Raw genomic sequence first — 20864 nt, 5'->3', positions numbered from 1 at the left:
TTCCTGACCCTGAATTCCAGATGCTTAATTATGAGGTAAAGATGTAAGGAACTGTACAATGAGGAAAGGTGGAATGAAGGAGCAGTAACTTGCAAGGGAGAATTTAAGCACTTATATGCACTTTCAGCCACCTCTGTTTTGCAGTGATAAAGCAGGGTTTTGCATGGGAAGTTTAGTTTATATTGCAAAGCCTGAGCTCAGCCAGCTTGGAAGCTTTAACCTCCCACCCCTGACCTCCGCCTGGGTATCTTTCCCCATTTCTAGGCGTGGAGAGCATTGCTGTCTATGAGGAGATTCTTCGCCAAGTCTCCTATTGCATCCATCACGGCGCCGCCCTTTATGAGAGGAAGTTCCGCCTTTCTTGCACCGAGATGAACGGCCGTTACTCCAGCAACGAGTTCACCGTTGAGGTAAGCGCACCGGAAGGGAGGGCGCGCAATTCAAAATGTCTGCGAATCGGGCTGCGGCTGAGGTGGGTGTCAGCAGCCCGGAACCAAGAATCCTGACTGCGGGTTTCTCGTTGCAGGTCAACGTCCTTCACAACATGAACAGAGCTGCTCACCCGAACCACATTATGAGCGCCCAGCAGTTCATGCACCGCGGACACCATCTGCCTCCAGAACTCTCTGGCCACAGCCTGGCTAGCCCCCACCGCAACTCCAGTACGTACCGATTGACACGCTACTGTGAAGTGGCAGATTGACTGAGAAAAGGGGGGTGAGAGAGGGTGGCACACTCAATTTCGGGGTCAAAGTTGATGAGGTCTGTGACTGGATACCCCAGCGTATTTTACTTTAGTCCAGGTGTCAGGCTTCAGAGAATCCTATCCCTCCACGGTGGGATGCCAAGAAGCCGATAAACAAAGAAGAGTTCTTACCAAGTACCGTATTTTTTGCTCTATAAGACTCACTTTTTCCCTCCTAAAAAGTAAGGGGAAATGTGTGTGCGTCTTATGGAGCGAATGCAGGCTGCGCAGCTATCCCAGAAGCCAGAACAGAAAGAGGGATTGCTGCTTTCACTGCGCAGCAATCCCTTTTGCTGTTCTGGCTTCTGAGATTCAAAATATTTTTTTTCTTGTTTTCCTCCTCCAAAAACTAGGTGCGTCTTGTGTCTGGTGCGTCTTATAGAGCGAAAAGTACGGTAGTTTACAGTGGTACCTCGGGTTACATACGCTCCAGGTTACAGACACCGCTAACTTTGCTTGAGGATGAGAACAAAAATCGTGTGGTGGCGGTGCAGCGGCAGCGGGAGGCCCCATTAGCTAAAGTGGTACCTCAAGTTAAGAACAGTTTCAGGTTAAGAACAGACCTCCAGAACGAATGAAGTTCTTAACCCGAGGTACCACTGTACCTTGTTACTTCTCCCTTTGACTTGGGACAGCCAGGTAAATGTTTTTTCAAGCAATAAGGCTTTAACCTCGGTGCTGTCAGTGAGGTATCTAGGCACACTACCCAGGGCAAGGACTCCCAATATTCAAGATGCTATTTTTACCTCTAAAGCCCTAAATGGCTTGTGTGCCTTTTCCTTAGCAGCTGGTCCGTTTTAAATACGCTTGAGCTTTCAGGAAAGGGCAGGACACCAATGTATATTAAGCAGTACATGAAAGGAGAAACTGGAGATCATTGGAATACCAGCTGAAAAGAGCCAAGGCAAAGGCCTGGGGTGATACTAGGAAGCTGTGGCAGGATATCTGTACTCTTGATGAGCGAAACAGAACTGCCTTACTGTATGCAGATATAGTGTCTCTGAACCTGGAAGCTCCATTAAGCTCCCATGGGTGCTAGACCTGTTCTCCATAGAATCCTCTTACTCCTTTTCGACAGGCCTCTAAATCTCCGGCCATCTCCACATCTTGGGAGCGGCAGGTTCTAGGGAGGGTGTCCCGTTGAAGTTTGGCGTATGCAGCTTCTGCAACGAAAAGCCTGCCCTCCGGAACCACATCCTAGCTTCCTGAGCCAGTGTGGTGTAGTGGTTAAGAGCGGCAGTCTCGTAATCTGGGGAACCGGGTTCGCTTCCCTGCTCCTCCACATGCAGCTGCTGGGTGACCTTGGGCCAGTCACACTTCTCTGATTTCTCTCAGCCCCACTCACCTCACAGAGTGTTTGTTGTGGGGGAGGAAGGGAAAGGAGAATGTTAGCCGCTTTGAGACTCCTTAAAGAGAGTGAAAGGCGGGATATCAAATCCAAACTCTTCTTCTTCTTCTTCTCCGTGGGCAGCCACGAAACAAACTGGCTTTATCCTCCCCCTTTCTCTTTCCCCGCAGTGGTCCCCAGCGCTGCCACCATCATCATTGTGGTCTGTGTGGGTTTCCTGGCTCTCATGGTTATCCTGGGCGTCCTACGCATCCACTCCTTGCACAGGCGAGGGGGCGAGCGCGAGGGCACAGGCGAGTCCGCGGGGAGCCACGGAGGTGCCCAGGCCAAGGAGAGCGAGATGTTCTGGGACGACTCTGCTCTCACCATCATCGTCAACCCCATGGAGGTGAGTGGAGGGAGGGAAGATTGGGGAGGGAGCAGGGCAGGAAAGAGACTCCACTTCTGACACCAGTGTTGCAAGCAACACCAATCAGTGCCGAGCCGTGCATGTGATTCCAGGGGTCTGTGCTCCTTTGGAGAATTGAAGACGTGGCAGAGGCTGTTGTAGCTTTAAGAAATATGATTTATTCATACATTTACACCTGAATCTAGATGGAGAGCAGGGGCATATTGTGGGTGTGCCAGCGGTGCCGTGGCCCCGGGTGCACAACTTTTGAGGGGGCACAAACCAGGTGCAGCCATGCAGATGACCCCAGAGAAACCCAGTCCAGTGCTCCTCTTCACCAGCCAAGGGCCACGTTGGCCAGCCAGGCTCCCCCCTTGCTCCAATGGGGTCACTGCAGTCGGGAGGGCTGAGCTGGACCACCCCCCATGCCCAGTACGTGCGCCTGCCCTAGGCGGCGACAACCAACACTACACCATTGGGAGTGAGTCCAGATCTTACAGCACAGTCACCTCAAGAGGGTCTTGTGCCCCACAGCACTGGAGTCCAAGGTGGGGCGAAACTAGGATTTATTTCACCTCGGTCAAAGACCCAGTTTGGCACCCCCTTCACACACATTTGTGTACACACACACACATAGGCTGGGAGTCTCAGGGGCACCCCTCTGAAGGCTTCAACTGGGGCAAAAAAACCAGGCTAGCCTCCCCGTAGCTACGGCTCTGTCCAAGGCATCTCTCAGCCTGCCTTCAGCCAGCCAAAATCATTCTGGCCTTTTCCCTGGCTATTCCAAGCTTTCTGCTCGATTGTCACTTCCTCCTTCTCTTTAGGGACGCAGCTGGCACTGTGGCCTAAACCACTGAGCCTTTTGGGCTGGCTGATCAGAAGGTCGGCGGTTCAAATCCCCATGACGGGGTAAGCTCCCGTTGCTCAGTCCCAGCTCCTGCCAACCTAGCGGTTTGAAAGCATGCCAGTGCAAGTAGATAAATAGGTACCGCTCTGGCGGGAAGGTAAATGGCATTTCCTTGTGCTCTGGTTTCCGTCACTGTATTTCATTGCACCAGAAGCGGTTTAGTCATGCTGGACACAGGACCCGGAAAGCTGTCTGTGGACAAACGCCAGCTCCCTCGGCCTGAAAGCAAGATGAGCGCCACATCCCAGTCGCCTTTGGCTGGACTTAACCGTCCAGGGGTCCTTTACCTTTTTACCTTCTCTTTCTAGTCATACCAGAGCTGCCAGGAGAGGGCAGCAGAAGCTTCTGGGTCGACCGTCAGAGAAGTAGCTGAAGAGGAGGAAGAGGAAAGCAGTGACTCTGAATCACCGGACAGCCCAGGCAGCGACGTGGCCGATGACCAGCGCATTGTGGGCAAGCACGATGCCCCTTGCCGCTTCTAGAGGCATGCGATGGATGGGGGAGAGGAACGCCAGCGAGAGAGGGAGGTCCTGCTTATGTTTAGTCACTGGGGGGTGGGGGTATGTGTCCGGCCTCCCCCCCCCTTTCCTCTTCCCGCCCCCCGCTCTGCATTCTCCAGACCTCTTGTATTTGCACAGCGGAGGCTGACCCCTAAGACATGAGATTTTGGCGCATGAGGCAGAGAATCCAATTGGCACCTTCCCTTCCCACGAATTAACACGGAGCACAATCCACCGGGAAGTTCTCCTGCGCAAGTGTCTTTAAAATGGAACAGAATGCAAGAGCATCACGGTGGATTAATGGTGCCTCTTGCCCCCCCTAAAATCTGGCTCTCGAGATGTCCACTTGACCTTGCCCCAGCATAGGCCCACTGTTCTGTCTGCTGCCCTTCGATAGCAGCGCCCAGGGGGAGGAGCCTCTCTTTGACCAGGACCTTGGCTCCTCCCACCTCTCCAGCCGCTTGCTTCAGCTCAGAGCCCTAACCCTGGTCTCCGGCAGAGGACCCCCTTCGCTCCAGAGAAGGGCAAACTGGATTGGCATGATAAAAAAGGGAGAGGACCGGGAATTGGGGTGGCGGCAGCAAACCCAGGGGTACGACAAGACACCCCAAGATACTATATATATATATATTGTATATTTTTTCAATGTCGTTGTTTGAGGTTCATTCTTGTTTTCTTGTTTGATGCAAAGAAACAAACAAACAAAAAAGACCTGCAGCTTGTGTCGCTTTGTAAAATTGTCAATAATATTCCAATAATGAGTGAAGGAAATACATGATGTGAAGAAGAAAAATGGAGCAGATTTTAAAATAAAAAAGGATTTAAAAATGTAAGGTCTGGAATAATGGACGTTCTTCCTTCAGTGAGATAGCTTTCTTTTAATAACTTCTCCACGCCCTGTAGTACAGTGGTGCCTCGCAAGACGAAATTAATCCGTTCCGTGAGGCTCTTTGTCTAGCGGTTTTTTCGTCTTGCGAAGCAAGCCCATTGACAGCTTAGCGGATTAGCACTATTAGCGGTTTAGCGGCTTTTAGCGGATCAGCTGATAAGCGGCTTAGGGCTTAGGAAAAGGGGGGGAAAAAGGGAAAAAACCCCGCAGGAACTCGCAAGACATTTTCGTCTTGCGAAGCAAGCCCATAGGGAAATTCGTTTTGTGAAGCGCCTCCAAAACGGAAAACCCTTTCGTCTAGCGGGTTTTCCGTCTTGCGAGGCGTTCGTCTTGCGGGGCACCACTGTAATTACAAGAATAGAAAAGGGATAAAGGCTGAGGGTCTTCCAATATCTCATTAGTAAGAAAAGGTTTTGGTTGCCCCAATGGTTGCTTCCTGCAATGGTTCAATAAGAGGGTCGCCCCATCCTCTGGGCTCCTGGATGAGTCTTAACAATGTAGAAGAGTCTGGCACCAGATCCTAGTGAAGAGCAATCAGAGAACTGTGGAGTTGGGAGGGACCACCAGAGTCATCTAGCCCAGCCCCCTGAAATGCAGGAATCTTTTGCTTAGTGTCAGGGAACTGCCATCGGAGCCAGAGGCGGAGGGAAGCCTCCAGAGGGATGCCGGAGAGGGTCCCAGTAGGGAGAGAGGCAGCCCATCCGCTGGGGAAGGAAATCAGCGTAGCACCAGTGGAGAAGGGGGCAGATGGGGGAATCGGAGAGAAGGCTCCAGGACTCCTCACCGGAGACCAGTGGGGAGAGCACGGGTGCTCCGCTGCCCACACCCTTCCGCGCAGGGAGAGTAGGAGGCGACTGGGCGTCAAAGAGCTTCTTTGCTGGAAGAAGTTCAAGAAACGCCCACTGACGGATTCTGCCAGCGATTGAGACAGCCACGGATGGGTGGCTGTCCGGACAGAAAGGGTTCACCCAGGTGACTCAGCCAGGTGTGGCGACGACTTAGGCACGAGCAACCCCCTAGAACCATTACACTTAGCTTGGTGCTTGAACCCAGAACCCTGAAATTAAAAGAGTCTCATACTCTACCAGATAGAACTGTGTTAACATTGGTTGTTTTTTTTAAAATAAAATAATTTATTAAAAAACACAAAGAAACATTAACTTAAAACATATAATAATTTCGGTTTGTCTAAGAATGTGTTGCATCCTTACTCCTATGCAACAAATGGAGTCAGAAGTCAGTGAACCCCCATAAAGCTACGCACAGGAGGACACACCAAATTTCACATTCAGGCTGCCCTTCACCCCATCGCAGCACAGCAACCTCCTGCCCCCTTGAAATATACCCCACCCTAGATGCCTTTGTTCTCCCCATGACTCTCCTGTTAGGGAGGCAAGCTCTACAGTGGAATACATACATAAGCAAGGCAATAGAAAGTAAGATTGCCAGTTGTCCACAGCGAACCGTTTCTCTTTACAGAAGGGACCAAAAACCCCAGGGCTCTTTGACTATGTTGCTTCTGTGCTTCCGTGAGCAGGGGCCAGGAGCTGACCCTGAACTTCCAAGGGCACAGCTGTCCTGCCTGCCTTCAGGAGATGGCAAGTTGCCAGCGGCAAACTCAAAAGGGAAGGAGGGAACCATCAATGTCTTCAGCAAGAGTTGGAGGCCCATTGCAGGGTGTCAGTGCCAGGGGAGTCCTCCCTTTGAGACTAACCAGTGATGCACCGCTCTGCTTCCTGGAGAAAATTCCCTGGTGCTTTTCTTTCATTTTACGTGGCTTCCGTACAAGCCCTCTGCCTTCCTGGCCAACTGGCAAGCCGGACTTGGGCCACAGGGGAAGTAGAGCAGAACGCTTTCCTCTGCACTGAATTGCACAACCAGCACACTGGAGCCTGGCCAGGCAGGGGCACTGGGGAAGAGTGTTTGCCAGCCGAGCCGCCCTCCGTACACATACATTTCTGCATTGTTCCTTCTGCATGTAAAACTCCTGCATCTGTCCAACTGCATCTTTGAGTGGTCCCTTGCCGACTGATGTCTTTTAAGGAGTCTGACAAGAGGCCCAGCACAGCTGAAGACATCCTTCAGTTACCGAGGCTCGCAAACAAAAGATTACAGACAGGCCACTAGCTTCCAAGCCTTTCCCACGGCATCATCGAACCGTGGAACGGGGAAATGTGATCATCGTGATCAAGGCTTCACATTCCTAAAGGCACACGCCAACAATAGCCAATTCTCAGGGCGGGGGAAGCATCACATTTTGGTTGCCAAATGAATGATCAGTTCATAGGTGACCATGACGATCGCCGCGTTGGGGATCTGGCGGGTCAGATGAGTCAGGAGCCCACGGTAAAGAGCGCCAGGGCCCTCTTCCTGGACCACAAGCTGCAGAGTTTGGACAAGGGAGCGGTAACGCGAGCCCTCTTCTCTCAGCCGCGTCCGGATGACCTCTGCAGGGAGCAGGAAGGAAAGAGAAAAGAGATTAGTTATCCAGTCCTCTGGAGAAAGCTCCTCCAGTTGTGGCCAGACAGGTTTGTGGGGGGGGGGGGGAAGAGCTGGAACACAGAGCAGCTCACCGTGTGGGTAGGCAATACACGAGGCACATGTTTTGGAAACGGCGGCTGCTGCCATCAGCCCAAGGAAGTCCTGGCTGCTTGGGGAAAAGAAAGGAGTCGGAGTCAGGAACGACCGATGCTCTCTGATTCGCTGCTTCAGGGCCTCGTAGATTACAAAATGGATGATGGTTTCAGAGACGCCAGCGTACGAGGCAGTGATCCCGCGGTAAAAGCCTCGCAAGCCCTCCTTGTGATAAATGCGCATGGCGCATTGGAAGCCGCTGGTGCGTCGCTCGTCTTTGGCCCTGCAGAGAACAGAAAACGCAGTCGGGAACTGCTGAGCTCCACTCATTTAATGCACTAAACTGCATTAAAAATGAAATGTTGTGCCATGGCAACTTGAATTCCGAGAAACTGAATTCCGCAACCTGTACAAATCGCAGAAATCAAGAGACACTGTGCATGTTTGTTGTTTCTTATTCTGCATGCTTGATTTGGCTTCTAGTCAGGGAGGGGGCAGGAGAATTATTGCCCCACCTTCTAACCATGTGAAATCTGACCCAGAACTCGTTTGGCTACTGAGATGCACCTGGCATTGGGCATGCTTTTGCATATTCATTTGCAACTTCAAAGAGATTAAGGGGGGAGGAGAGACTCGGGCTCTTAGGCAGCAGAATTCTGTGCTCCGTGCCAAATTCTGAGCTTTGGTGGAATCGCAACATACACCCAATTGCCCTCCTGCAGTTATGTGCAAGTGGCTTGTCTTGTCTACCAGTCTTCCATTATGTCCGGAATCAAATTCTGCCAGTCCCGGTGGCTCAAAACAATGTTATGAACTGGCAAGCAGCCAGGATTTCCTTACCTGGCTTCCAACTGCATTCTGGTCTTCACCAGCCAGATGGGGTTTGTCAAAGTGGAAGAAGTGACTCCTGCAGGAAGGAGAAGGTACCAAGGTGAAACTTGTGCTTTGTGGAAGACATTTGCAATTTGTAGGGACCTGTTCTGAGGTTCTCTGGCGTCTAATCCAAAGTTTTCATATCCAGCTGATCTCAATGGGATGAAATTACAAGCTTAACTGTTTCATAGATTTCAGTGGCGGCTGTGCAAGAGCTTAACTCAGACTGTGAGTTCTACCCAAGGGATTTTAGCTTTCGCTCTGCCTTCCCCTTTGTCACCCGCCACCTCTGCCTGACCTCATTTCTTAGCACTTAAAAGCAGAAAGAAGGAAGCAACGGACTGCTTCAAACCTGCAACGTCCCCTTCACAGATGCAAGGAAGAAAATGCATTCACCCATACAGCGGTACCTCGGTTTTCAAACGTAATCCGTTCCGGAAGACCGTTCGAGTTCCGAAACGTTCGAAAACCAAAAACTCAGTACGGAAGCCTCCAAATGGAAACTCAATATGGAAGCTGCGTTTCTGGTTTGACTTTTGAGGCGCGTTCGAAAACCGAAGCATTTACTTCCAGGTTTATGGCGTTCAAAAACCGAAATGTTCGTCAATGGAGATGTTCGAAAACAGAGGTGCCACTGTATTAGCAGACATATACAGTGGTGCCCCGCAAGACGAATGCCTCGCAAGACGGAAAACTCGCTAGACAAAAGAGTTTTCCGTTTTGGAGGTGCTTCGCAAAACAAATTTCCTATGGGCTTGCTTCACAAGGCGAAAATGTCTTGCGAGTTCCTGCAGGGTTTTTTTCCTCCCCCCCCCTTTTTCTAAGCCGCTTATCCGCTTATCCGCTTATCCGCTAAGCCGCTAATAGCGCTAATCCGCTAAGCCATCAATGGGCTTGCTTCGCAAGACGAAAAAACCGCTAGACGAAGAGAATCGCGGAACGGATTCTTTTCATCTTGCGAGGCACCACTGTATAAAGATGGTACGCATCCCTGCTTTGCCACATATATACAGTGGTGCCTCACAAGACGAAATTAATCCGTTCCGCGAGTCTCTTCGTCTTGCGGTTTTTTCGTCTTGCGAAGCACGGCTATTAGCGGCTTAGCGGTTTAGTGGCTATTAGCAGCTTAGCGGCTTAGAAAAAGGGGGGAAAAGGGAAAAAACTCGCAAGAACTCGCAAGACGTTTCGTCTTGCGAAGCAAGCCCATAGGGAAATTCGTCTTGCGAAGCACCTCAAAAGACAGAAAACTCTTTCGTCTAGCAAGTTTTTCATCTTGTGAGGCGTTCGTCTTGCGGGGCACCACTGTACAACCCACTGCCAGCTGCAGCTTTCCAACATGTGTGACCCCAGAATTTGAAGGTGTGCGGTTATGCCACTCATCTGAACTCAAGCTGAAGTCGCTGCAGCACACCGGGCAGAGCAGGGTGCAGCAGTGGCAAGGTTGGCACACTGCAAATGCGCCAGCAGTGTGGGATCTACCATGCCAACCATGCTGCTGCCATGCTCCTCTCCGTCCAGCTGTGCTGCAGTGACATAACCAGGAGGTCAGGTAAGCAGTGCTGCTCTGCCACACTGTCTGCTGCTGCACAGCACACATGCACAAATGTGTATCTAGGAGTCTTCCTTTACTCCTTGCTGCGGTAAATCATATTTATTTTAAAAAACACATTCTCTCGACCTTTCTTCAAAGCTCGGAACACAACAGGTGAAATGACCCGAGGACACCCAAACAGATGTGCATTTTACCTGCACAGGCCGCCGAAAGCATGTGAACTTTCTTAGACTCTGGCGCGAACACCGTGTTGAGTTTCTCCTTGGCGCCCGAATATGCAGCAAAATAAATGGCTCTGGAAAAGGGGAGGGAAAGGAATTGAGTCCTTTTAAGCTACTTAACCCACAGAAGCAACAACAAGCAATCTGCTCTAGATTCGCCCCGATAAGCCTGTGCTCCTGCCCAGATTCAGGGGGTTTAAAGGCTGAAAGCAGCTCTCGGTTCTTTCTCATGTGAATGTGACGTCTGTGGTGGCCAAAAGTGCTCATTTGCATGCTTACTTGTCTCTCCTCCGGTTTCTGCTCTGTACGAACAATGATCTGCTGTTTACAGGAAAAGCATCGAAAAGGCTCAGAGGCTGTTTGAGCCTTTGTATAATGTAAAAAAACTAGGCAAATGCATGACTCAAGTACCCCGTTTTTTGGTCACCCACTAGCAGACTGCACAACCCAAGGTCATGGGTCTTAGATGTGTCCCCCTTGAGCCCGTATTGTGGTATCGGTTTCATAGTTTTTGACCTGGCAATATATCATGAAACAGGGTGGGTGGGTGTGCGCGTGTGCTATGCAAAAATCACAATGCCAGAAAACCGTGAAGCCAGCCAAAGCCTCTATATAGCTCCATCCTTATTTCAGATATCACGATATATCACGATGTTTAGCTGGCGCTCTATCACGATGTTGAAAACCAGGTATCACCCAACCCTAGCAGGAGATTTCTGGACCCTTTTGAGGGTTGATTTCAACGAGAATCCCTGTGAAAGTTCCGCTTGGGGAACCAAGAACAGGAACCCTGCCCTTGTAAACACCATTTTACCTGGAAGGTGCGACTCCGACTAGATTGGGCCCCAGGCCTCGGAAGAGGGAGCGGATCCCTTCTTTCTCTAGGATGGTTCTGTGAAAGGAGAGAATGAATGAGAAGGTCAGTTTCCGCCCTCTGCCTCGGGAGGCAGGAAAAGCTGCCGCCGCCACCGCAAACGGAGATACAAAACAAGGGAATCCCACCCATGGGAACCTCGCAAGGATCCCCCACAGCTATTCCTGTCTCGGCCGCTCACCTCAAGAGCTGAAGAGCCCCTATGGAGGGCAGTCCGGGGCGGATCAGTGCTCCGTTCACCCCTTGCATCTGCACCGCAGGAAGGCACAGCGGCCTCACGGCCAGCGAGGAAGACTGCAGGCGCGTCTTCACCACCTCCAAAGGGCAGGTCAAGATGGCTCCAGCCGTGCCACCAAATCTGGGAAGAGGGAAGAGGAAATGCAGGGTCAGGGCAAGGTTCAAAGGCAGTGTTCAAAATTAGCCAGGCGCCTTTTGCACCTCACCATCGGCCACTTGCAACCAAGTGAAGACGCCTGGGAATTCGAGAAAAGAGATTTTAAAGAAAGACTGGGAACCATTTATGTTATACCCACAGAAACAAGGTAAAGATATGGACTCACTAGCAGGTTTTGACTAAACATTTACAATTTTAAAAATAATAATAACAACAGCAGGAATTATAATGATGATGTGAAATGGAGAAGAGTATAATAATAATTAATTTAAAGATCTTAAAATTAGGTAAAGGGACCCCTGACCGTTAGGTCCAGTCGCGGATGACTGGGGTTGCGCACTCATCTCGCTCTACTGACTGAGGGAGCCGGCGTTTGCCCACAGACAGCTTCCAGGTCATGTGGCCAGCATGACTAAGCCGCTTCTGGCGAACCAGAGCAGCACATGGAAACGCCGTTTACTTTCCCGCCGGAGCGGTACCTATTTATTTACTTGCACTGGCATGCCTTCAAACTGCTAGGTTGGCAGGAGCAGGGACTGAACAACGGGAGCTCACCCCGTCGCGGGGATTCAAACTGTCGACCTTCCGATTGGCAACCCCTAGGCTCTGTGGTTTAGACCACAGCGCCACCCGCGTCCTTACCTTAAAATTAAGATATATCAAAACAAGCAGGAGAAGTTAATATGTATAAAAAAACCAGAAAAGGAAGTTGAGGGAAGTCGTGGAGGGGGAAATTTTGGAACTGTAATTTTGTTGTTGTTATTTGCTATGATATTTTGATGATTAAAATGTAAAGCTTAATAATAATAAAAAATTAAAGATGCCAGGATGCCAGGATGTTGCATGACGTCTCATGCCTGGTGATCATTGGATCTCGACTATTTTCACACACTTAATCCTGTAGAATTCTGCCTGTTTTAATCATTTATCTGCACAATCAGAATGAATTTCAGGAACCAAATTGCTTTTTCTGCGCAGCCTGAGCCGGAGTAGCGAACGACGTTGTAGTTAATTGTTACAGCTTGTCTTCAATTTACCTCATGTGGACTCTCCCTGGATCCAGTGACTTCTCTTCAACATTCTTAACCTAGCTCAAGGTTGTCATCTGAACTAGCCAGGTGTTTAACCAAGAATCAATCACAGTCAGTCCATCATTGGAAAAATAAGATTTTAGAGCAATCTTGCCCAAACGTTTCAACTACAACCCTGTCCTTTGGCACCCAGCTTATGCACCCAGTTTCTAACAGTTCGGAGGCTATCCTCAAGACAGTTATTTAGAGGCAAAAACCAAACAAACCACCCCTTGCCTACATGAGGAGGTCATTCCTCAGTGCTTCAAAGGCTCTTCGCAGCAGGAGTGCCCCCAAAGTCTCATGAGAAGGGGCTCCATTTGTCTATTTATTAAGATTTTCTTAACCTGCCCTTCCCCAGAAGGTCACAGGGCAACTGACATCAGTGGCAGTATAAGCAAATTACAGTGGTACCTCGCAAGACGAATGCTTCGTAAGACGAAAAACTTGCAAGACGAAAGAGTTTTTCGTTTTTTGAGTTGCTTCGCAAGACAAATTTCCCTATGGGTTTGCTTCGCAAGACGAAAACGTCTTGCAAGTTTGTTTCCTTTTTCTTAAAACTGTTAATACCTAGGGTGTATTCAGGGGGTACAGTTGCAACTTGACTTCGAGGAGCAACTCATAGCACGCGGTGTGGTAGCCTTTTTTGAGGTTTTTGAAGACTTTGGTGATTTTTGAAGCTTTTCCAAAATCCGTGCTTCGCAAGACGAAAAATTCGCAAGACGAAAAAACTTGCAGAATGAATTAATTTCGTCTTGCGAGGTACCACTGTACGATTCAGGCACGCAGTCCAAATTCTAAATGCTATCCACAAGAATCACCAAAACTGTCTGAAATTTCGTTATCAGTGTGGAGAATCTGTGCCTCTCTAGTTAATGTACATTTTAAACTAGACCAGGAGACTTGGAGACAAAAAGGGGGGACAATGTATGACCAGATAAAAACTGAAAAGACCTCAGATAGGAATACTGGGAATCTAGATATGTCCAAATTGGGTTTGAAACGCTGCCTCTTTTGAAAGTCTTGCGCTCTCGAAGACCTTTGCTCTTTGAGTCACTGCCTTCAAGCTGTTAGAGGCTTTGTGGAATATTATGGGAAGTTCTGTTTCTTTACGGGGGGACATCTCATATTTAGAAAATGTAAAAAGAAATATCGGAGTGGAAGATAGATCTCATTATTAGAATGAAATTAAACTGTGGATTTTGAGCAAACGGTTCTGATGCCCAAGTAAGAGGATGGCAAGACCTATGAGGATGTGGTGGTGTTTGCTAAAGCCCCGAGGAAAGCAGAAAATCTTCGGGGGGGGGGTGTCCATCGTCCTAGCTCTGAGATGCATCAAAATGGGCTGTATATTCACAGCATAGTCTAAATGCTTATAGTATTCTCTCAGTGCAGGAATAGAACATATACGGTTGTACAGTATAATTCTGTAATGAGGATCCAGAGGAGGCGGGGAGACGTTTTCCAATCGATTTGCACGTTTGGGGAATGATTTGATATTTTCCATTTCAAAGATAGGCGAAAGTTGGGACAGATCAGGAATTATTACAGTGGTACCTCGCAAGACGAAATTAATTCGTTCTGCGAGTTTTTTCGTCTTGCGAATTTTTCGTCTTGCGAAGCATGGATTTTGGGAAAGCTTCAAAAATCACCAAAGTCTTCAAAAACCTCAAAAAAGGCTACCACACCGCATGCTATGAGTTGCTCCTCGAAGTCAAGTCGCAACTGCACCCCCTGAATGCACCCTGGGTATTAACGGTTTTAAGAAAAAGGAAACAAACTTGCAAGACGTTTTCGTCTTGCGAAGCAAGCCCATAGGGAAATTTGTCTTGCGAAGCAACTCAAAAAACGAAAAACTCTTTCGTCTTGCGAGTTTTTCGTCTTACGAGGCATTCGTCTTGCGAGGTACCACTGTACTATTATTATTGTCGTTGTTGTTAGACTGCTCTATATATGGGTATTTCAAAACATAAAATCACAATATAAAATTGCAAAATGCATAATAAACTGGAAACAAGAACAACCCAATACACACAAACACACACCGCTGGCTAGGTTCAATTCTAATCCTTCTAACCTCCTTTGGGTAGGTTTGTGGGTATGGCAGAAGGAGATAGGATCTGCCCACCTGGTGGAAACTCTAGCTCATGTGGCCCTTAAATGTAAAATGTATGATGATCTCCGCCAACAATTTTTAGACCATCTACATATTCCAACATGGAAACCAGAGACAGAGGTTACATGCTTCTTATTACGGGGAGAGACCAGGAGCTCACCAAGACAGTAGCTAAGTTCCTATATTTGATTTTTTTTGTCACTGAAGTACACTACAGGATTCTGCCCTTGCTGGAGACCCACAGAGATGAAATAGATCACTCGCCTCTTCTTCCCTTTGGCAAATGTTTGTACTGTTGAAACGGCGATGAGATCGCACTGGCCTATTTATTCTGAATGTTTGTAAGTGATGCCAATAAAGGTTTGATGATGATGAATAACCTCCTCCCCCTCACAACACATTTAAAAAGAGCGTTGGATGTCAAGAGGAATAGGCATCCTTTTTCCTCTTGAAGGCTGGGGTTAATCTATACTAGGGATCTGTGGGGCTGCTGTGCTAGCTATGTGCAGAGCCAGAACCACAGAAACCGGCTCTGAATTAATGAATCCGGAATCAAGACAGCTCGGCTTCTGTTTCCACCGCAGCCACCTGAGCTGAGAATTCCCAGCGTGAGGCTGGATTCCTCAGAAGCAATCTCTACTACATTCGACGAGGTGACTCTCCAACATACAGAAGGATCTGTTCCTTTTGCCGGGCTCCAAAGATCGCCCCGTGCCCGCTGGCTGTGGTGACATGGGGAAGCCTCGCAGCGGAACGAAGCGTGTTGGGCAATGGCAGAATGCAAAGCTGTGACGTTTGGGCCACCTCCTCCCCTGTGGACTTTGGAGCCCTGAGCACCTCTGCTCACAGCAGGCAGCAGCCAAGACGTCAGTGTGCTAATCATTGGCAAATCCAAAGGGTGTCTGTGTGACGCATTGCCAGCGCGCGGGGAGGAGAGGGAGAGCTGGAGGTGGCGGCGGGAGCTGCCCCAATTTGGCCGGGACGTGCTTTGCACTTTACGCAACCGACCCCCTTGCTAGGACAGCCCTTAACTGACAGCAGCAGCCTGTGGTTTTGGTTTGACATTAGCTGAGTGAGCGAATCCTGGCAAGGTGAGAGGTTCTCGATTTACCGCTCCACATTCATGAAGGGTATTCGCCTTGGCGAAGTTTGCACTGGCAAGTGATGCAACAGAGCAGCTGTGGGTGTGTTCAAAGCCATTGCACACATTTTCAACCCTGAACACAGGCTCCACAGGGAACCCTTGGAACAATCCAGTTCTCCCACCAGGGTGATTTTAACCTGGTAGCCACACCTCACTCTTCACATGCTCAGAGGCTTGCTTTAAAATGTCATTGCCGCGAAGAGTTTTTGAAGCACTGTGGAATGACCTCTTCGTGTAGGCAAGGGCTATTGTTGTTTGCCTCTGAATAACCGTCCTGAGCCTCCGAACAGTTAGAAGTCAGTGGCTGAGATGAGATCACTAACCAGTAGCTGGATACCTTGAAACATCTGCCTATACATTCACGTTCTCACTAGCAGCAGACAAGCTTGTGTCCGGCCTGCATCACTTCAGGCAGCAAGCAGGCACAGCTGACACGACTGGATGCTCTTCCATACAAAAGTAACAATCCCTCTGCACCAATAATTAGATTATCGGGATGACACATTTTCCCTGACATGCTTGCTTTCTGCTTGCGGGGATATAATTATTTTATTTTAAAGCAAGGAGAGCTCAACCTTGTGAACTCCCTACCTGCCTGCATCTGTCCAGAAACAGGTTTACTATTTCGCTTGATTTTTGTGAGAACCAGGACTAGGACGTGTCCCCAATGCCGGAAAGAGGGTCTCCTAACTACATCACCCCCTTCCCCTCCCTCCTTTCTTTCATTTGCAAACCACCTGGAAACTCTGCCGAATATATAAATCTTTTAACTATAAGTACAGCATGTACACCGCTTACAATTCTTGCAAATAAATAAATGATAGCACAGCGGGAAACGGTTGCCTCCAAAAGCAGAAAATAACTAAGTACATTTTTTAAATGCACCATGGAAACTGTTTCCAATGGATACAGCAATTCCTGCAACAAGGCTGGCAGAAAGAAACCAATTATTTCTCCTTCCGTTCAGAGGGCTTGTTTGCCGAGAGAAGATGAAACATCTTTAGATGGCCTTTCCTGGCCCAACCCTGAGCCTCCCGTTCTTCTACCATTGCAGAATATAGACAGATGATGATGAGAGAGAACTGGCCACGAACCAAAAACCTAACCAACTGTGTCTGTCTTCTGCTCAGCTTGCAGAGATGCTTCTTGCAAGCAAAGCCCCTTTGCCGTCTCAAGGGATGTGCGCGTGCGCAGCTTGAGTTAGCAGAAGGGTAGTAGGTCAGAGAGGCTGGGTGTGAACGGCTGTTGGGCAGTTGGAAGGCTAGGCCAGGAATAACCTTCTAGAGTTGTTCTGAGGACGCCTTATGAATGAGGACAACCAGGTTTTCAGAGTAAGCAGCGCAGCTGGTAGAGAAAAAGGAGTAGCCGAAATCCACTTGCTCCTGCTGTCCCTATTTGCCAGGCAGAACCCATTTTCTCATACCCAGCCCCAGTAAGATGTTGTTCCCATTCTGCTTCAGAGGGATATTTTGGATATAACCATTTAGAAGGTTGTGATAGTGTGCAGGGTCTCTGGAGACGAAGGCCCTGTGCTTTTCCTGAAGATATAACCAGCTGGGAGTCAGCAGATTTCAACAGAAGTTCCACTACATTGAAAGAACGCGAGCTACGGCACTACCTTGGCAGGCAAAGCTGGCAAAATTACCAAGGGTGGGGTTGTGGTTGGGTGGAACGCAGGGTTTGAAATTAGCCAGGCGCATTTCAATCACTTGCAACTAAGTGAAGATGCCTGGGTGCCAGGATGGGTGCCAGGAATGCCAACTTGGCCCCATGACAATGGGTGCCATGCAGCGTGCATGGCCCTGGCACTGAATTTTGTGGGTGCCTGGCCCCTTCAAGGGGGAATTTTGTGGGTGCTCAGACACCCAGGGAGTTGGCACCTATGGTACCTGACATTTCTGACATTTGGGGATCATTGGATTTGGACTGTTTTCACGCACAAATACTCCATCCTATAGAATTCTATCACTTATACTTCATCTGCTCGATCGGAATGAATTTCTGGAACCAAATTCCTTTTTTCTGTGAAGCCTGAGCAGTCACCGCTAACAAAAAGAGGTCGGAATGGGCCAATATATACATATATATATGGACTGTCGTTGGATCAAGTGACTTTTCTTCTTTAAGTTCTCAAAGCTCTTAACCTTAGCTCAAGGTTGCCATCTGAACTAACCAGATGACTCAATCACAGTCAGGCCATCCTTTGAAAAATAAGACTTTAGAGCCATCTTGCCCCAAAATGGCAACTGGACTTTCTGTTTTGGCAACTGCAACCTTGGTTTAAGGGGGCCATTTGGCGCCTAGTATATATATTTGAGTTTCTAACACTGCGCCAGCGGTGGGTTTCAAGGGATCCCTCCTCCTCCTCTTTTCCAGCCTTTGCAGCAAGGCAGAGGAAAAGGTGAAAGATTGTAATTTATCGTTCACTATTAAATTGCCTCCCCTTACCAGCAACAGTGACTAACCAGCTCTTTTTTCTTTAAAATAAAAGCAGCTGCATTAAGCATGTTTTTAAAGAACTTAATGTGCAGTTTGACCCTGAATGTAGTCCACCTGCTGGGGGAAAACAACAACCCAGCACTATACATTCCCAGGTGTGAACACTACAGATTTAAGACATGCCCTCTTGAATACCCTTTTCAGAGGTAGATACCACTGCCTGAGTGTATTCATAAGAACACGGCCTCAGAGGAAGAGCATAGTCAAACTCTCATAAACACAAAGGGAACGGCAAGATATTACACGTTTCAGTTAATACAGTTGTATCAGTTAATACAACAAATAGCACCTGGCTTCCCAGAGGCTTCTGCCTCCACTTAAGGGGAAGAACAGATGAAGGCAAGAACCCCAGCGCTTCCCCAGGGCTGAGTACTCAACAACAACAGCAGCACATCAACAAACTAAAATCTTGCACTCAGATCCAAGTTCTGTACAGTCATATAGAACTTTCAGGTTGCGTTTTTCAGGTTGCAGATCACCGAAACCCGGAAGTACCGGAACGGGTTACTTCTGGGTTTCGACAGTCGCGCATGCACAGAAGCGCTAAATTGTGCTTTGCACATGCGCAGAAGCGCCGAATCGCAACCTGCATGTGCGCAGACACGGGTTGAGAACATGCATCCCGCACAGATCACGTTTGCAACCCGAGCGTCCACTGTACTCAGAAAGCTGAATTCTGCGACTTACATAGCCCTGTTCAGGCATCAAACACTCATAATCTCAACTGTGGGAGAAGTTGAGTCGAACCTGCGGAGTCCAACTCCTCCATCCTATCACCAGGCCAAGCTCAGCAGACCTCTGTGACTGCCAGCCTCAATGAAGGATGGTTGCTGGATAATGTGAACAATTTTATGGGTACGGTAATAGATAAAGCCCGTTATTAATACAGGTGTTGACATTTTTCTGTCTTGAGAGACAATGGAGTGTGCCTCCAGGGTGAAGCCAAACAGCAGCACCAAAGTGACCTCCCTGGGGCGCAAGCCTGGGCAGTGTCTCCTCGCTGACGGGAATAAAGAGTAGTAATATGTTTGGCACCATTCCATCGTCTCAGGGACTCCACTCCAATGTTACCCTTGTTAACTTTGCTCCCTCCCTCTGATCCTGCTCGCTTAGGCTCCTTGTGTTAGTGCACCCTCAGTTTATTTTTAAGAAGCTTGCACACAGGAGCCAATTGCTGCTTTGCAGGTCCTCAAAGAGCGCAACTCATGTGGATTTTTTTGCTTGTTGTTTTTTAATTAGCCTGTACTGCATTTTAAAATATCACTTTTTAGTAAAGGATATGCACTGACAGGTGGCTCTATAAATCATCAATTACATGACTCAAAAACTTTTCGGGGTTTTTTTTTTTTTGCAGAAATGCAAAGTGCTTCCTGGCAAGCATGCATAGGACTGTTTATTCAGGCAGGTCACTTCTTCCACCAGCCTCAGGTTTTCATCAGCATTACAACAGTAGTAATACTGGTAGATGTTGTAAAGATGACTGAGAATCGTACAGGTCACACTAAATGGGTGGTAAGTTAGGCTTGCAGATCATTTCATGCAGTCCTCGCACAACTGGAGTGTGTGGAATTCATGGTGCAATGGCTCATGTGCCAGGAAGAGAAGGTGACCACAAATGGGCCCAAGATAGCAACCGACAGTGAACCAAGAAAAGAAGCTAAGGCATCCGGCACCTCTGACATTTTCTGTTCCTTCTGGCACACAATCCTGACACATTCCTCCTACCCCATTCCTCCCACAAGAAGGAGCGCTGCTACACCGACACATGTGAGCCGGCCTCACTCCTTTAGAATCTGGGCACTCGGCTGTCTTTTTGCTGGAAACACAGCTGGACAACTCAGTTGGCTGCAGCGTAGCGCAGACAAGGCCGAGGTTGCAGGTTCGATCCCTGTAAGGGTCATATTCCTGCACTGCAGGGCGTGGGGACTGGATGATCCTCGGGATCCCTCCCAACTGTATAATTCTACGAGATCAATACGGCTGGCAGCTGCCATTCCGCCACATTCCCAACCCTGCAACTCGAAATCTCTTCACCCACAATTATTATTATTGCAAACTTCTCTTTTCCAAAACAGAAAGGATATAACATTTCAAACTATAAAAGCAAACTATTTTTGGAACTTTATGGCAACAACGAACTTGGAGAAAACGGTGCCCCTCCAAGGTCAGTCGTGCGCCCCTCTAAGGTCGGCGTCCTAGGCTTGCATCGACTTGCCCATGGGCATGCGGCGGATCCGGCCCTGTCGCCCCCTTTCCCCTTGGCAGCAAGTCCCGGGGACCCGAGTACGAGCAGACGCGCCTGGGACGCGCACCAGAAGCTCCCTCGCGGCTACTCACCCGCCGGCCGCGAGGTGCAGCGCGGTGCTCCGACGGGGCATCCTTCCTCTGTGCCGCGCAACGCCGCCACTCTCCCCGCTCCGCCGCGCCTTCTCTTCCGTGCGCGCCGTCGAGGACCAGGCACGGCTCCCTCGCCGATCTTTGCGCGCAGGCGATCCCGTGAGCGCTCCGAGGCGGCTGCCGCGTGCTTTGCGCCCTCCGGCTTCCGGCTGAGCCCCGAGCAGCTCCGCCCTCGTCGCGCCCGGCCCCCCGAACCCCCACTCCGCCCTCTCTCCGCCGCTTGCCCCGCCTCCGACCACAGCCGAATTGCTCCGGTTTCCCGAAGCCCTGGCTGGGTGTCAGACGCCAGCGGGGTCGCACGTCTACTTGAAATGCCGCCCTCTCTGGCGCAACTCTGCAAACTAAGTTGCATTATTCACTTTTTTGGTGCACC

The 20864-nt window shown here is 49.3% G+C and overlaps 2 protein-coding genes and 1 long non-coding RNA gene across 3 annotated transcripts in view; 2 read left to right on the top strand and 1 right to left on the bottom strand.

The window, feature by feature from the left end:
* The window catches only part of CLSTN3 (calsyntenin 3), a 33319-nt gene extending 28598 nt beyond the window's left edge, over positions 1-4721 (top strand). Inside the window, exons 15-18 of the mRNA XM_079960239.1 lie at positions 265-410; positions 527-662; positions 2264-2481; positions 3697-4721. Of these exons, the coding sequence (XP_079816365.1) occupies positions 265-410; positions 527-662; positions 2264-2481; positions 3697-3870 (674 nt within the window). The 3' untranslated portion in view covers positions 3871-4721. The remainder of the gene's footprint in view (positions 1-264; positions 411-526; positions 663-2263; positions 2482-3696) is intronic.
* Positions 1-20864, top strand: part of LOC307206904 — a 181790-nt gene that overhangs the window by 78050 nt on the left and 82876 nt on the right. The window lies entirely within an intron of this gene.
* Positions 5887-20649, bottom strand: LOC307206876 (solute carrier family 25 member 36-A-like). Its single transcript, XM_079960341.1, has 7 exons — positions 20432-20649; positions 11053-11229; positions 10812-10889; positions 9971-10071; positions 8192-8258; positions 7351-7634; positions 5887-7224 (listed from the first exon to the last, which is right to left on the bottom strand). Exons 1-7 carry the CDS (start codon positions 20470-20472, stop codon positions 7028-7030), a joined length of 945 nt encoding a protein of 314 aa, XP_079816467.1. The 5' UTR covers positions 20473-20649; the 3' UTR covers positions 5887-7027.

This window comes from Podarcis cretensis (assembly GCF_951804945.1).
Source record: "Podarcis cretensis genome assembly, chromosome: 17".
Lineage (NCBI taxonomy): Eukaryota > Metazoa > Chordata > Lepidosauria > Squamata > Lacertidae > Podarcis > Podarcis cretensis.
Note: the sequence above shows the minus strand (reverse complement) of the source record. Positions and strands in the feature narration are given on the sequence as shown.